We start from the raw sequence: 17,157 nt of genomic DNA, 5'->3' as shown, positions 1-17,157 counted from the left end.
AAGGGGAGCGCGCGCCGCACCCGGCCTCGGCACGGCGGCTCCCCGGCCTCGGCGCGGCAGGGGTGATGACATTGAAGCAGGAGCCTCTTTTTTTTGCGGGGGAGGCGGGGCGGAGGTCCCCCGCACTCCGGAAGGGGGGGAATTGCTCGGACACCCCCACCCCCCCTTGCCCTTCTCTCTGACGCTGGTCCGTTGCTCCCCGCCACCCCCCCCAGTTTGGGGCCCCCCTCCATCTTCCTTGATGGAGACCGAGGTGGACCCTTCCCTTGGGGTCACGGCCCCCCCCCCTCCCTCAGCATGCCCCTCTTCTCTTCCGGGTGGTCCTCTCTGCCCCCCACGCCCCTCCCCCCCAGCGGCCTTTCGAAAAGAAAAAGAAATTCGCCCGGCCGTCAAACCCAACATTCTTTTGCGGAAAGCCAACAAGCTGACATTCTTTGTCGCTTCGGTTCCCCGGGGGTTTGCAGCCTCGGCGAAGCCCCCACCCCACAAACACACACACACACACACACGCACAAACACACACACCAATGGCTCTCCATCCCTCTTCCCACCCACTCCCCTCGGCTGCGGTCCTCGGGGTGGGGTGGGGGTCCCACTTGCCCCTCCCCTTCCTTGCAGGCTCCTTGCGACCCCCCTTTCCCAGGCAAATGGAGGGGACGCCGGCCCTAGTGAAAACGGCGCGCGCGCCCCCCCCAAGCTGTGGGGCCGGACTCTGCCAGGAGGGCCTAAGGAAGGGTGACCGGGCATGGGGGGCTGTGTTTCTTTCCCCCCCCCCCCATTGCCAGGGAGTCATCTGAAGCAGCCTCCGAGCGGCAAGGAGTGGGTCCCACCCCCAGCTGCACGGGGCAGGCTTGGGACCCTTCCCCTCGGTCAGACCTCGGGGGTCTCCCAGAGAACATCTGGAATCAGAAAGCCACTTGCCAGACGAGCGTTAAACACACCTTGCAATCTCCCCGCCGGTGCTTCGGTGGGAGGGGGAGGTGTCTTCCGGTCCACGTGCCCCCCTACATCTTCCTACCGGCCTTTCCAGGCTTGAGAGAGAGAGGGAGACCCCTCCCCAGGCTGGCTCGGGGGGGGGGGGTTGAGTGCCCACCTGCCTAGCCTCCTCTGCCAGCTGCCTCCCATCAGCGCCCCCCCCCCCCCGCTTTTCCTGCCGGAAATTTATGGGGAAGCGTTGCAGTCGGTGGATTGTGGCTGCACTGTGGCTGCACGGCTGCCCTTTGCCCCTGCCTGGGCTGCCCTTGGAGACAGCCCGACAGGGCGGCCGTCGTGGGCCGGAGGAGCTCCCGGTGGCTCGGCCGCTGCCAGGCGGAGAATCCCTGGTTTATGGGGGCATTTCCTTTTGAACGCTGGACAGTCCCCTTGCCCCGATGTCCATCCCAGCCCCTCCCTCCCCGTTGCCTGGCCAAAGACCGGCCCCGGCCCATGGCTGACAGAGGGGTTTCGGGGGCCGGGCTTTCCCGCTTCAGTGTGTGTGTGTGTGTGTGTGTGTGTGTGTGTGTGTCTGCGTCACGGGAGCGTCAGCCAGAGGGGCGCCGCGTGTTCCCGGGATCCTCTCTCTGTCTCGCCCACGCGGCAGAAAGGGCTTCCGCCGGCGTCGCCCAGGGCCCAAACGCAGAGCCGTCAAATCTTTGTTCTTGCTGGAGGGGTGCTCCGGAGGTCATCTGGCGGGGCCCTTCTGCCAGAGCCAAGCGGGGAGGTCCCATGTGGAGTTTGCAAACTTGCCGGGCGGGAATTCTAGCACCGATCGGGGTCGGCTGGCTGGCTCTTCGGAGGGGGGGGCTCCTTCTGCACCTCACCCTCCTTGGCCTTGTCCTGCCAGTTTGAGGGAGCGCGGGGGGGGGGGGGTGTTCTGGAAGGTGGCTTTTCCTGCCTCCCTCCCTTTGTAATGGCCCAGCTCCTTCCGGCTTTTCCCGGGACTCTCCCCCCCCTTCTCCCTTTTGGGCTGGGAGGACACAGGCCGTGTCTGTCTCCCCCCACCCACCCCCACTGTCAATGCCCGCAAGCCTGGAGGCTGCCGTTTGGCTTGGGGGGTGGTTAAGGGTTAGCTGAAGAAGAAGAGAATAGGGCCACGGAGAGATGGGGGAAGTGGGGTGGAGTCGTGGCTCCCCTCCGTGGGCTGCCCCTCCCGGCGGCGCAAATTGTGCCAATTTCCCCACAGCTTGGTGAGGGGGGGGGGCTTCCGCTGTCCTGAGGTGGGGAGCCGGGAAAGGTGGGGTGGGGGAGCAGGAGCCACAGGAGCCAGGCCCTCTTCAGGTTCGTCGGGGGGGGTGCCCCCAGGGCCCAAGCAATGGAGGTGTTTCCGACAACCCCCACCCCCTTAGAAGGGTCAAGGCTACTGGGGGGGGCTCTCCGTCCTGGAAGGGATGTCATCATCGTCTTCTTCCCATGTCCGTGCTCTGGCCGGCCTTTTCCCGCTTTGCCGTACCCCGGCCCCACCCGGCCTGCTCCTCTTCCTCCCTCCCCCCAACATGGCCTGCTGGGCCCTCCCCTCCCTTTTCATCAACCCCCCCCCCATTTTTAGCGAGGCACCCCCTTCCCCCGCCCTGCACATGGTCTGGCGCTATTGGGTTCCTTCGGATCCCGGACGGACCCCCCTGGCCCGAAGAGGCTCTCTTCCCAGCACCAGAACCGGATTCCCAGGAGGGGCGGGGGGTGTCCGGGAGATGAGGGCAGCAGTCGGTGGGGGGGGGTAGGGGGGGAGAGAGAGAGAGAAAAGCTTGACCGAGGGGCCAGGCCGGCTGGCAGCTCTCTCGCCCTGCTTCCTTCACCCTCCCGGCAGGGACGGCGGAGACGGATGCGGAGTTTGGGAGCCGAGCGCCGGCTAATTAGCCTTCCGAGCCAGTCTTGTAAATTAAGGGCTAATTAGTGGCAGAGTCGGTGTCATGCTTTTACACATGCTTTGGAGGCGCTGAACCTGGGGGGGGGGGAAACGAAGGGGGGGGGGGGGGCTGCCTCAGCCGAGCACGTCTCTGTGCAGCCCTGGCAACCGGGCGGACTTGAGGGTGGTGGTGAGGGGGGGACAGGTCGAGCGGGGCTGGAGTTTCCGCCCCCCCCCTTTTGCTGGCAAAGGCAGACCCCGTTCTGGTGGGCTTCTGGGTAGGTTTGGCTGGGGCAGGCAGCCCCCCCCTCCCTCCCTCCTCCCGGGAGCCCGGCGGGTGGACCCCCGTGCAGAGAGAGAGAGAAGGTGGGGGTCCCAGGGCAGACCGCATGGGGAGGCCAATTGGGGTGGGGTGGTGGTCTCGGCCCTGCTCAAATAGGCCAGGCTTAAGGCAGGCCCGCCGGGAGGGGGAGGGTGCTATTGAGCTGCAAGGACGGGACCGCCCTGGTCGAACCCCCACGGGGCCTGAATAGGACCCCAGTCTGGGGGTGGGGTGTTTGCTTGGCTGGGCAGCGCGGTCTCCTAGGGGCGGCTGCAAGGGCAGCAGCCCTGCCGCTAGCCAGTCTCTCTCTCTCTCTCTGCCCACCCCCCCACCCCGGTTTCCTCACAGGTGCCCCCCACTCGGCCAGCAGCACCTCCTTGCACTCGGAGCGTTCGGGCAGCGGCACCAACCTGGGGGGTTTCAGCCTGAAGCCGGAAGGCAGCGGCATCCACCAGCGGTCCTACTCGGTCTCCAGCGCCGACCAGTGGAGCGAGGCGGTTGTCATGCCCGGGGGCGCCCCCGGCGCAGGTGAGTGGCGCGCGCTGAGGCCCTGCGGGAGAGGAGAGCCAGGCGCTTGGGGAACTGGAGGGGCGGTGTGGTTGCCCGTCACCAGCTAAAACAGTTAAGAGAAAAGCCTGCCTGGGTCGTGCCCTTGGGATGCCCCCCCCCTCTTTATGCAGCCCGGGGCCCTCCAGGGCTGGAGGGGAGGGTTCAAGTCTGTGCCCCTGCTGGCTTTCTGCGATGCCCTCCGCTGCCCTGGGCACACCCTCCTGGCTGGACCTAGGGCTCTCTGCTTTCTCCGGCGCTGCCCAGCTGCGGGTGGTCTCGGCTTCATGGAGCCTGCAAGGGGGGAGGGTCTTCTATGCGTCTTCTAAGCCGAACCGGCACTGGGCAAGGGGCCGGTTGTGCCACTCCTGACCCGAGGGCAGTGGGGCCGGCCTTTCCTCCGGCTGCCTGGCACTGGGGCCGGCCTCGCAGCCAGCCGAGCCGAGCAGGCAGAAGCCCCCGCCCGCCACTGCCTCTCGCCTCGCCCGCTTCCCTCCCTCCCTGCCTCCCTCCCCCCCCCCCCCGCCGCAGCCCGGGTGTTTCAGGACAGTTGAGTGAATTAAAATAATTCATACATTTCCCAACGTAGCCACTTTGCCGAATTGGAAAATAAATGCTTCTTGTGCGGCATCCATCACTCGGTGCTTCCTGGCACGGCCGCCGCAGTAAAAAAAGCCGTTAAACGCACATCAAGAGGGAGGCCGCCTCCGCGCGACGCCTGCTCGCCCCCTTGTCGTTCTCATTAGCGCGGCAGCCACCCCCGCTCCCCCCCCCTCCCAGGGGCTTTCGCAGTTTAAAGAGAGCCTCTTTATGATCATTACCGGAGTCCGACTGCGCCGCCGCCATTTGGAGCCGGGGAGGCTCCTCATTTGTAACTGTGAAAAACTATCAATTTCAGCGCGCCTGGCGCAGCGCCTCCATCATTGGCCCATCAGCTCCCTGCTGGAAGCGAATTAATCAGACTGTTACTGCTGATGGGGCAGAGCGAGCGGGCGAGGGAGCGAGCGGCAGTGGCAGCAGCCAGCCAGCCGGGGCAGAGGGCCCGGCCCGGCCATGTGGGAAGGAGGCAGCCCTGCCCTGCAACAGCCATCTAGGGCAGGGGTCCCCAACCCCCACTCCGTGGACCGAGCCTGGGCCCGGCAGGCCAGCAACTGGACCCCACAAACGAGCGAAGCCCCCTCCACTGGAGGCAGGCAGCACGCAGAACCACATACCGCCCGGGCCGCGGGAAAACCCTTCTCCACGGAACCGGTGATCCCCGGTGCCCCAAAAGGTTGGGGGCCTCTGGTCTAGGTCAGAGGTCCCCAACGCCCCGTCTGTGGACCGGTCCCGGTCCCAGGCGGCCAGCAACCGGTCCGCAGAAACGAGCGAAGTGGCATCCGCGGGATGCAGGCAGCATCTGGTTCGCGGGAAAACCGCTCTGCACAGAACCAGTGACCCCCCCCCCGCAGAAACGAGCGAAGTGGCATGCGCGGGATGCAGGCAGCACGCAAAACCACGTACTGTCCGGTCCGTGGGAAAACTGCTCTGCATGGAACCAGTGACCCCTCCAGTTCGCAAAAAGTTGGGGAGGTGTCTCTGGACTAGGGGGCTCCTGCCCCGTTCAGAGGCCGGGCCGGCAGGAGGAAGGGAGGGGCTGGGCAGTGTCCGGGGTGCGCTACAGGCCCGAGGAGGGGCAGCCCTGGCCTGGCAAGGGTGGCCAGCCTGCCTGTGGGAGGAGTTGGAGGGGACCCCTCCCCAGAGCCGTCCTAGGCTCGGTGGGGGCTGCTGAATGTGGGGGCTCCTTCCGAAGTGGATGGGAAGACACACACACACACACACACACAGACTCTGCCCGGGGTCTGCTGCCCTGATCCCAAAGGCCAGCGGACAGTCTCCTCCTTTCGGGGCCCGATCCTGCCCCGGGTTTGGAGGAGCAGCAGGGTGACCAACAGCATCTGGGGGGGGACCCCTCCGTTGCTGCTCTCCCTCCCTGTCGCCCCCCAATTGGAAGGAGGGGAGGCTGGGTGCCCTCAGGCCTGCCACCCCAAGGTTTACCTTGCCAGGCCCTTGGGGGGAGGGATTGGGCACCCGTGACCCTCTCCCTGGGCTCCGCACACGCACCCTTGGCCCCTCCGGGTGCTCTGAGCTGGGGCTGTGTGATTCTCAGCCAACATTGCCATGGGGGAAGGCCCAGCCCGGCCTTTCAGCACACGGACTTCGGCTGGGGAGAGGCAGCGCTGGTGGAAGGATGGTGCTTGCCCCCTCCCTCTCCCTCCCTGCCCCTCCGGCCCTTTGGCGTGGGGGGGTGGCCCGGGTTCCCGTCCAGCAGAGGGGCATGGGAGGGGGGGGGACCTGGCGGCCCTGGTGGGGCGGCTTCCGCCCGGCGCTGATTGGAGGCACTTGGCTCTCTCCCGCAGTTGGAAGCGAGCTGCCGGCGCTCTTGATTTTGTTGCTGGTCTCTAATGAAATTTGACATTTAATGGCGAGAGAGCCGTGCCGTGGCGCATGGTGCGCGGGTGTGTGTGTGTGTGCGTGCGCGCACGGGCATGTGTGTGTGCGCGATCGGAGCTTGATTAGTGCACTCTAATTGACAGTAATTAGCCATCTCCCTGATTGTTTCTAATTCTGCTATTAATTGTGAGGAACAGTATGATTGAGGATAAATTTGGCGCGTGGCAGCTCCCGACGTGTCTCTCCGTCGCCCTGGCAGGGGTCTGCGGAGGGCCTGGCTGGGAGAGAGGGGGGGGGGAAAGGCTTCCTTCGGTAGGGCCTGACTCTTTGCCCCCCTCTTTGTTCTTCCCCCCCCTCCAGCCAACGGTGCCAGCGACTCCCTCAGTTCCAGCCCCAACGTCTCCAGCACGGCTAGCCCCAAGCTGGAACCGCCCCCGTCCCCTCATGCCAACCGGAAGAAGCACCGTCGGAAAAAAGCACAGGCACGGGTCGGCCCGACGGGGCGGGCAGCATGGCGGAAGGTGAGCTGGGGGTGGGGGGCTTCTCTGGCGGGCACAGGGCAGCTCCTGGGGCCTCCGAGTCTTCTGGGCTTGTGCAGAGAGCCGACATGGATGCCCTTCCCTTTCCGTAAAGGAGGGAGGGCTGTGCGGCTTCCAGGCTTTGGAGGCAGCCTGGGGAGGTGATGGGGGGGGGCTTCACACCGACCGAGCTCAAACGGGCCAGGGCGGGCAGTTGTCTTGTGCGTCCCTGCCGGCACGGCACCCGCCGTCTGAAAGGACCCGGTTCGGCCCAACGGAGCGCATCATTTTGTTTTGGTTTTTCCCTGGGTTCCCACAACGTGATCAGACGCCCGTTGGCCCAGCGAGACGCGTTCCCGCCGCGCGTGGCAAGGAAGCCGGCCCAGCCACGTTCCGCGGCCTCCCTGTCCCCCCTCCCCGGCCGAGGTTGTGCCAGCCCGGCGCCACAGCCTGAACTTTTGTCCCGGGTCCTTCGGTCCGGCTTGCGGGCACGATGGGGAAGCCGCCGTGGGTTTTGGGCTGGGAAAGGCTGGGGGCGCCCCCTTGCCGGCACACCAGCCACGGGTTGGCAACCCCGAGAGGAGAGCGGGCGAAGGGAGGAATTGGCCACCCGGTTTGCCTCATTGGGGCAGCTGTTCGGACGGGGAGGGGAAGCAAGTGGCAGGAGGCTTGGGTGCTCCGAAGGGTCATAAACCACGCCCCCTCACACACACATACACACACACACACACACATCACACAGAGAGAGACAGGCTGCTGCTCTTTCCATGCAGCTCACAGGCCCTCCCCCTCTCCAGCAGCCCTGTTCCCCCCTTATGTGTGGGCAGGGGCACCGGCATCCCCCTCGGAGGGCTACAGAAGAGCCCACGGCTGGTGGGGCTGAGAGACGGGCGGGGGGGGAGAGGGCAGAGGGCATTTCGGCCCTGCCTGGGCCAAGACGGACCGGCTGGCAGCCCTCCTCTGCCCCACTGTGACCTGTGCAGCTCACCCCCCCCCACCTCTGCCAGCCGGCTGGGACAGGTGGGCCCCACTTGGTACCCTCCCTTCCACAGCCGGCCACCCGCTCCCCGGTGCCACCCTGAGCGCCCGGCCCTCCTTTGGCAGCAAGGGGGGAGGGGTTTCTTGCTCTTCCCCCCCCCCCGGCTGTTGTGGCTCTCCCTGCCTGGTGGGGGAGAGGGGAGAGGAGGAGGAGGAAAGGGGGGGGTCCCGCCGCACTAATACAGGTTGCGAATATTGGGTTTAATGAGCTGCAAAATGAGGCGGCAGCCGAGTGACATTTACGAATGGCCCCCCCGCCACAGGCAGACACCCCCCCACAGTCCCCCATTTGCGGATTCCCCGGCAATCCTCGGCACAAGGCTGCCAGGGAAGAGGGCAGGCAGGGAGATGCCAGCGGCTGGGCAAGGAAGGGGGTGCACACACGCACATCCATAACCCGGGGGGGGTTTGCGGAAGGGAACTGGGGTCCACCCCTGACCTGGCAGCCTTCGGGTGGCCACGTCCGGTTGGCCGGTTCCCCCCCCACCCCCGGGGCAGTGCCCCCCCCGCTAATTGCCTCCCTCATTTGGAGGGCTGGTTGCCGTGGCAGCGCCGGGAGACGAGGTCTCCGGGGTTAAGAGCCCTCAAGGCGGCCGCAGCGCTCTCGCGCCTCTCCGGCACTCCAGCAGTCGCTCCGTCAAGCACCATGCAAAAATCATCAGGCTCTCCCCGGCCCTCGCTCGCTGCTGCCTGCCGCTGCTCACCGGGTGACGGCTGCCACACCGAGTTTTTCTCGCCCTCCCCGCCCGAGGTGCCAAGTCCTCAGCCGCACCGGCCCCTCCCTCCCCCGCACCGCCCCCCCCTGCTCCCATCCCATTACGCAAATGTTCCTCTAATTTCTCAGTTGGTCAGTCACTGAGCTAATGAGTTGAGGGGGGGGCTCGCCCCGGGGAGCCCCCAGGAATGCGGCAGGAGGGGGAGGGGAGGGGAGGGCTACGTCGGTGCATCTGCAGCCCCCTCCCTCCCTGCAAAACCGAGCAGTGGTGGGGCGGGCGGGCGAAGGCAGGCTGGGTGCCTCCCCACCCCCAGTGAGCGAGTGGGGCTGAACTGGGAGCTGGTGGCCCAACGGAGGGGAAAAAGGGGGGGCACCTCCAGCCTGGAGGGTCCTCCTCTGCCCCCCTCCCACACAGCCTGCCCAGTGGGGAGACGCCGGTGCCCCCCCCCCGTTCTGGCCACCGCGCCTGGCGTACCCGGGGCTCTCGGAGATGACACCTGGCCCTCCCTCCGAGAGGGAGGGTGGAGCCAGCCTGGCGGGGGAGGGGGGGTCTTCTGGGCGGGGGGGTCCTTCCCTCAGCCCCCCATCCCAGCCAGGCCTGGCCAGAATCGGTGCCCGTCTCAGAAGCGACCCTTTGCTCTGGCCGGCCTCTCTCTCTCTCTCTCTCTCTCTCTCTCTCTCTCTCTCTCTCTCTGGTCTGGGGGGGATGGGAGGGGGGTCCCCCCCAACTTTTCCACACGGCGGGATGAGGGGGAGGGGTGGAAATGGGCCTCAACCGGGGTGTCGACGACGATGACGCCCCTGTTCTACCCCCCCCGGGAGAGGAGGGGGAGAGGAAGAAATTGGGGGGGGCAGCCCCTTACCCTTAAAGGAGACACACACGCCCCGCACACACAATCCTTGGCTCTTGTCTGCCTGCCAAGGCTGCCCAGCCTCCTTCCGCCCGTCAGCTGCCCCCTCCCCGGATAGGGCGGTCCGGCGGCAAGTCGGCTGGACTGCCGCAGGGGTCCCTGTTTGGGCCCTGCCCTTGCAGGCTAGCTCAGTGGCTTTGCTCTCTCTCTCTCTCTCTCTCTTGGTCGAGCGGGGACAACCCCCCCTCTTGGTTGGGGGGGTCTTCCGGGAGGCTCCTGGGGGCCGGCTTGTCCCCTTGCCCGGAGCCCCCCCCTTCGGCTGGGCCTGATGGTCTCCGGTCCTCCCTTCTGGAGCCTCTGCCTCGCCGGTCAGGAAATCCGGGCGTCTCGCGGGAAGCCAGGAAAAGAGGGGCGCCTGGTTTGAAAAACGGCACCAGGTGCTTCAGGGCAGTTCGGTCCACCAGGCGTCCCCTCCTTTTTCCCAGCAGCCCCTTTGGCTGGAGCCTTCGCCGCACCCCCCTCCCCCAAAGGACGGGTGGTGGGGGGGCCGCTGGAGGAGAAGGGCCGAGCTCCCCCTCCCCAATTCCTCCCCACCCCGAGTCCTCTCTCGCCCTCGGGAGGCACCGGGGTGGAGTGGGGAGGTAAGGGGGGGGCAGAGGCAGGTTGGCAGAGGGGGAACGGGGGGGGGAGAGACGCTGCGTGGAAGCTGAGCTCCGCCCCTTTCCCTCCCCCCCTTTCCCCCCCGCCCCCCCCCCACCTTGCAGAGCAAGAAGAGAGCTTTGAGTTCGTGGTGGTCTCCCTGACGGGCCAGTCGTGGCTCTTCGAGGCCTCGGCCGCCGAGGAGAGGGAGCTGTGGGTCCAGGCCATCGAGAGCCAGATCCTGGCCAGCCTGCAGGGCTGTGAGAGCAGCAAGCACAAGGTGAGCGGGGGGGGAGGGCTAAGGGGGGGTGGCTTCAGTCTCGGAGGAGGGGGCAGGCGGACGTGGCTCTTCTCCGTTTGGGCTCATCTGCCGGGCCGAGACCCTGGAAAAGCGCGCGCACACACACACGGAGACACACACACCGGCCTTCTCCTCCTCCTCCCCCCCTCCTCCCAACCGTCCGCTGTGGGGCTGCCCGCCTTAGCGGGGCTGAAATCCGTCCTCTTCCAGTCACGGCTGGGCAGCCAGAGCGACGCCGTGGCCCTCCAGTCCATCCGCAACGTCCGGGGCAACAGCTTCTGCGTGGACTGCGACGCGGCCAGTGAGTAGCCGGGTGGGGGGGGTGGGGGGGCTTTCCCGTGGCCTCTCGACCTCCCCCCCAGGAGATGGACGTGGGGGGGTCTGAGAAGAGGCCCCGGTGCTCGGCCGCTGGAACTGGCTTCCGGGGAGAGCCGAGGGGAGGCTGGAGGAGAGACCGGATTTTTTGGGGGGGAGGGGGAGTTCAGCAGCTGGGCTGACCCCCCCCTACCTTTCGCTCCCGCCCGCCCGCCCAGATCCGGACTGGGCCAGCCTGAACCTGGGCGCCCTGATCTGCATCGAATGCTCGGGCATCCACCGGCACCTGGGCACCCACCTCTCCCGCGTCCGCTCCTTGGACCTGGACGACTGGCCGCTGGAGCTGGCGATGGTGATGACGGCCATCGGCAACAGCCTGGCCAACTCCGTCTGGGAAGACGCTCCTAAGAATTACCCTAAGCCGGGCCCGGAGAGCTCCAGGTAGGCCGGATTCCGCCGCCCCCTTTCCCTGCCCCTCTCGAAATAGGGGGGTCTCTTCCCCAGCACGCACAGACACACACACGTGCACGCCTGCGCCCCTGCCCTGCCCACCCAGACATGCCAGACCTGGCTGTGGGGAGGCAGGAGGCTGAGCCCGCTCCCTTCCTGAACCGTGGGAGAAACGGAGGGGGCGGGGAACAACACGGGACACACACACACACACACACACACACACACACACACACACACCAAGTGCATAGGTTTTGGGGTCAAGAGCGCGGTGGCTGCTTGGAAGCCGGATCGGGTTGTCTTTCTCCAAAAGAAGCCCCCAGACCCAGAATGGCTGGATCAGGGAGGGGCAGGTTAGACACCCCCCCTTCGTCTGGGGCCTTCACCCCCTCCCCACTTTCCGGTGCCCGTTGCCTGCCGCCGATGGGCCGTCCTGGGGCTTTCCACCTCTTTCCGGCCAGGGGATGGGGGCTGGTGAGAAGGGGGGAGAGGGCAGCCACTGGAAGGCAAAGCCAGATGTGGAGGGGGCACAGATGTGGGGGGGCAGAGTGGCGAGGGGCAACAAGCAGGGCATGAACTGAGACCTGGGGGGGGGGCGGCGGAAAGCAGAAAAGTCACAGGACAAAAAAATTAGCCAAATGGCGTTTTTGCCGAGGCTCTATACGTTTGGGCGCCCCTAAACGTACAGCTGTTCATTTAGCGACCGCTTGAAGTTACAACGGCGCTGGGAAAAGGGAGTGAGCGGGGCGGGGCCTCTTCTAGCCCATTCCTGGGGGGTGGGTGGGCATGCTGGTTTCACCGGAGACAGCCCAGGAGGGCAGCCCAAAGGGGGGGGGCAAGAACAGCGCCCCTCTACCCCCTCTTTGGGAGCCTCATTGGGGGTCTCGGCTGAAAGGGTGGGGAAGGCCTCTATTTGCAAGCGGTGAGGCGTTCCGACCCTCTTGTTCTACCCCGAGGTCCCGGGAGTGAGGATGTGCAGCCGCCTGAGCTCCGGCTGGTGTACCTGAATGCCAGGTCTGTCGTTAATAAAGCTCCTCTCGTCCGTGACTTGGTCGAGGGTGAGCAGGCGGACCTGGCGTGCATCACGGAGACTTGGTTGGGCCCAGAGGGCGGTATTCCTCTGGCTGATCTTTGCCCACCAGGTTTCCGGGTGCTACACCGGCCTCGGGCTCAGGGCAGGGGTGGGGGAGTGGCTGTTGTCATGAGGGAGACCTTAGCTCCGCGGGAGGCCACCGTTCCGCAGATAGTCGGGTGTGAGTCCCTCTTCTTGAGATGCGGCCCTGGTGCGCAGTTGGGCTTGCTGCTGGTGTACCTTTCGCCTAGTCACGCAGCAGCAGCCCTGCCTGAACTTCTCGATGTCCTCTCTGGGTTGGTGGTTGAGTTCCCGAAACTTATAGTTTTGGGGGACTTCAATCTACCGTCTCTGGGAGGATCATCTGAGTTGGCTCGGGAGTTCATGGCTTCCATGACGGCCATGGACCTGACGCAAGTAATTTCAGGACCGACTCATGAGGGAGGCCACACCCTTGACCTAGTTTTCTTATCTGGTCGGTGGTTAGATGATCTTGGTGGGGGCTCTCCAATTATTATGCCCCTGTCATGGACCGATCATCATCTCCTGCGGCTGGTCTTCCGTTTTGCCACCCCTCGCCGTGGGTGTGTGGAACCAGTTAGATGGTACCGCCCCAGACGCTTAATGGATTCCGCGAGATTCCAGGCAGCACTGGGGTCCCCACCTGCCTCCCCCACTCACAGCTCGGCAGATGCCTTAGTGGAAGTTTGGGAAAGGGCAGCCACTGAGGCTCTTGACCGAGTTGTACCCTTGCGGCCCCTGACCCGATGCAGATCCCGTCGAGCTCCATGGTTCTCCGCGGAGCTCCGGGAGATGAAGCGCCGGAGACGGGGCCTAGAGAGCGGTTGGAGGTCCAGCCGATCCGAATCCGACCGATTGCGACTAAGAACCCATATTAGGTCTTATCTCGCTGCGATAAGGGTGGCGAGGTCTAATCACTTCGCTACCCTTATCGCGTCCGCAGATAATCGCCCGGCCGCTCTGTTTAGGGTGACTCGCTCCCTCCTTAATCAGGAGGTCAGGGAGGAACCCTTGCAGGGTCGTGCCGAGGAGTTTAACAATTATCTGTCGGACAAAATCACTCGGATTCGGACCGGTCTGGACTCTGGGCAGAGTCTGGCGATCAGGACGCGGGTGGTCTTGTCGATATCACTTGGGAGGAGTTTGATTCTGTAACTCCGGAGGAAGTGGACAGGATTATGGGGAGACTGAGCTCCACCACATGTTTATTGGACCCGTGCCCTTCCTGGCTGGTTTATGCAGCCCGGGAGAGGACACGCAGCTGGTTCCAGGCAGTTATATCAGCTTCTTTGAGTGAGGGAAGCTTCCCTGCCGTCTTGAAGGAGGCGGTGGTGAGGCCCCTCCTCAAGAAGCCTGCCTTGGACCCAGCTGTATTGAACAACTTCCGTCCGGTCTCCAACCTTCGCTTTCTTGCGAAGGTTGTTGAGAGTGTGGTGGCGCATCAGCTCCCTTTGGTCCTGGATGAAGCGGATTATCTAGACCCGTACCAATCGGGTTTCAGGCCCGGGCACAGCACGGAGACGGCATTGGTCGCGCTGGTGAATGATCTCTGGAGGGCTCGGGACAGGGGTCATTCCTCTGTTCTAGTCCTATTAGACCTCTCGGCGGCTTTCGATACCATCGACCATGGTATCCTGCTGCGGCGTCTCAGGGGATTGGGAGTGGGAGGCACGGTTTTACAGTGGTTCTCCTCCTATCTCCAGGGACGCTCGCAGTCGGTGTTGACAGGAGGGCAGAGGTCGACCGCGAGGTCTCTCGTTTGTGGAGTTCCTCAGGGGTCAGTCCTCTCGCCTCTCCTGTTCAACATCTATATGAAACCGCTGGGTGAGATCATTCGTGGCTTTGGAGTTGGGTATCATCAGTACGCTGATGATACCCAGCTTTTTCTTTCTACCCCAAACCACCCCAGTGATGCCCTCAACGTGATGTCCCGTTGCCTGGAGGCGGTTCGGGTCTGGATGGGGAGGAACAGACTTCAACTCAACCCCGACAAGACCGAGTGGCTTTGCATACCTTCATCCCGGGTCTATTCGGATATTCCATCTCTTTCTATGGGGGGTGAATTATTACCCCCCGTAGATAGGGCTCGCAACTTGGGAGTCCTCCTAGATTCACAGCTTACCTTGGAAGATCACATGGTGGCTGTGACTAGGGGGGCTTTTGCCCAAGTTCGCCTGGTGCGCCAGTTGCGGCCCTATCTAAGCCGGGATGATTTATGCACGGTCACTCACGCGCTCGTGACCTCTCGTCTAGACTACTGCAACGCTCTCTACATGGGGCTTCCCTTGAGGACAACCCGGAGGCTCCAACTGGTACAGAATGCAGCCGCGAGAGTTGTGTTGGGAGTCTCCCGATACTCCCATGTGACACCTCTGCTCCGTGAGCTGCATTGGTTGCCAGTTGTCTTCCGGGTGAGATTCAAGGTGCCTAGTAATGGTGTTCAAAGCCCTCCATGGCATGGGGCCGGAGTACCCCAGGGAACATCTGCTGCCGGCATCAAGCTCCCTGCGCCCTGTGCGTTCCCACAGAGAGGGCCTCCTCAGGGTGCCACCGGTCAGAGAATGTCGACTGGTGGCCCCCAGGGGGAGATCCTTCTCTGTGGGCGCCCCGGAGCTATGGAACCAGTTACCGGTTGAGCTCCGGACGGCGCCCGATCTGCGCTCCTTTCACCGTGATCTGAAAACATACTTGTTCGAGCAAGCCGGCCTGGCCTGAGGGGGGATTGGTGGGGTTTTTTATCATTTTTTATTGGGGTTTTTACTATGTATCAATTGTATTTTAATCGGGCATGTATTTAATTATTTTTTAGTTTTTGTAAATTTCTGTGTTTTATTCTTGCCCTGTACACCGCCCTGAGTCCTCCGGGAGAAGGGCGGTATAGAAATATTAATAAATTAAAATTAAATTAAAATTCTTCTGGCCACTTGTGGGGGGGAGCTAGACCTCCTCCCGACCACCCGTCCCTGCAAAGCAGGGGGGGACCATTCCTTTGCTCCGAGTCCGTGTCCCTCCCCCAAGCTCTGAGGAGGAGGAGGAGGAGGAGGAGGCAGCAGCAGAAGAGTGGGGGGGGGGTGTTTGCCCGGGCTGGGAAAGCGAGGGTTAAGCCGGGCCCCGGTAGGGCGGCCCAAGGGAGGGCCGGCCGCCTTGTCTGGCCGAGCCTGTCACTCACTCATCCGGACACCCAGACAAGAGACCCCTTTCTGTCGGGCTTATCAGTGGCGGCCTGGGGGGGGGGTCAGGGGACTGGGGGGGGAGGAAGAGAGAAATGAGCACGCTCAGTCGGCTGCCCAAGCAGATGCAGATGGATAGAATAGGAGGCAGATAGCGGGGTGCTGGCCGCATCGATCGCGCGCTCCCCCTGCCCCTTTGTGTGCGGGAGATGGCAGCCACGATAGCGCCGCGGGGCCCGTCTCTCCTCCACCCCGGCCTTTCCAGCTGGGGAGTCCAGATAGCGGGGCGTCTCCGGGGGAGGGCGGCAGGCGAGCTTTGGGACGCCTCCCCAACGCCCCCCTGACAGACGTGTGTGTGTCTTTCTCTCTCTCTGTCTCTCTCTGCAGAGAGGAGAAGGAGCGCTGGATCCGGGCCAAGTACGAGCAGAAGCTCTTCCTGGCGCCCTTGCCCCACTCAGATGTGCCCCTGGGCCAGCAGCTGCTGCGGGCGGTTGTGGAGGACGATCTCCGGACGGTGGTGTTGCTGCTGGCTCACGGTTCCAAGGAAGAGGTGAACGAGACCTACGGTGATGGGGACGGACGGACGGCGCTGCACCTCTCCTGCGCCATGGCGAACGTGGTCTTCACCCAGCTGCTCATCTGGGTAAGGAGACACGTGTGCACAGACAGACAGACAGACACACACACACACACACACACACACACACTGGGGGCCCTCCTGCCTGCACAAGTATTCCCTCCACCCCACACGCACAAATGGCTCCGAGGAGGAGGTGAACGAGACCTACGGGGATGGACGGACGGCGCTGCGTCATGGCGAATGCGGTCTTCACCCAGCCGCTCATCTGGGCAAGGGGACACACACATACAAACACACGTAGACGCACACTGGGGGCCCTCCTGCCTGCACAAGTATTCCCTCCCCCCCACACACACAAACAAATGGCTCCGAGGAAGAGGTGGACGAGACCTATGGGGACGGATGGACGGCGCGGCACCTCTCCTGCGCCATGGCAAACGTGGTCTTCACCCAGCCGCTCATCTGGGCAAGGAGACACACACCTACAAACACACATAGATGCACACTGGGGGCGCTCTCCAGCCTGCAAAAGTATTCCCTCCCTCCCCCACACACACACACACCGGAAGGACCCCCCCCCCCTGAGCTTGGTGTGTTCTCCCTGCAGTACGGCGTGGACGTGAAGAGCCGGGATGCCCGCGGCCTGACACCTCTGGGCTACGCCCGCCGGGCCGGCAGCCAAGAATGCGTGGAGATGTTGCTGCAGCACGGCTGCCCCGGTGAAGCCCCGGCGGGCAGCCTCACCCCAAGCCTGCCTCGCCGGAACATCAACAACAACGCCTCCGGCACGCCGCTATCCGGGCCAGGCTGCCCCGGCTAAGACATCGGCGCACCCACCCACCCACTCCTACCCACGGCAGAGCACGGCAGCCCCCCTGCATGCTCCTCGCCCTCCTTTGGCAGCCCAAAGAGACTAGAGCTTGGAGGCGATGGGGTACCCCTTCTGCGCCCTCCCGCCCCCCCAAGAGAAAGGGCACGTGGACTCCATTGAGGGCGCTGAGCAGAAGACCCCCTGCTTTTCCTCCCCTGCCTCACCCACTTTTCCGCTTCTCCCTGGACCTGCTGCAAATTCCTCGCCCCCTGCCAGGACTCTACACCGGGGAAAGGGGGAAGCGGGAAAGGGGGGGGGCGCAGTTTCGATGATGGCTGAGACCCCCGCCCCCTCCGTTTCAAGTCACTCGTGTATAAAGTGTACATTGGAAATATTTATATGACAGTCTGTAAATACGGTTTTTTTGCCCCGTTTGCGCGTGTGTGTGTGCGCGCGCGTCTGTGATCGCGCGAGTGTGAGCGAATGTCGTTTCCCCCCAACCCCCCCCCAGCAGAGAAGCTACGAAATAAAGGAACTGCCCCATCTCCTCTTCT

The 17,157-nt window shown here is 64.2% G+C and overlaps 1 protein-coding gene across 1 annotated transcript in view; it reads left to right on the top strand.

Moving 5' to 3' along the window:
- The window catches only part of AGAP3 (ArfGAP with GTPase domain, ankyrin repeat and PH domain 3), a gene marked incomplete at its 5' end in the record, with an annotated part of 18,111 nt that extends 967 nt beyond the window's left edge, over positions 1-17,144 (top strand). The window contains 8 exon segments of the mRNA XM_083380037.1: positions 3,395-3,671; positions 6,483-6,596; positions 6,599-6,643; positions 10,009-10,163; positions 10,395-10,485; positions 10,718-10,940; positions 15,600-15,855; positions 16,400-17,144. Of these exon segments, the coding sequence (XP_083236163.1) occupies positions 3,395-3,671; positions 6,483-6,596; positions 6,599-6,643; positions 10,009-10,163; positions 10,395-10,485; positions 10,718-10,940; positions 15,600-15,855; positions 16,400-16,612 (1,374 nt within the window). The 3' untranslated portion in view covers positions 16,613-17,144.
- Positions 17,145-17,157: the final 13 nt, after the last annotated feature.

The sequence above is a fragment of the Vipera ursinii genome, assembly GCF_947247035.1.
Source record: "Vipera ursinii genome assembly, contig: SUPER_Z_unloc_1, whole genome shotgun sequence".
Lineage (NCBI taxonomy): Eukaryota > Metazoa > Chordata > Lepidosauria > Squamata > Viperidae > Vipera > Vipera ursinii.
The sequence above is the reverse complement of the archived record's forward strand: the minus strand, read 5'-3'. Positions and strand labels throughout refer to the sequence as shown.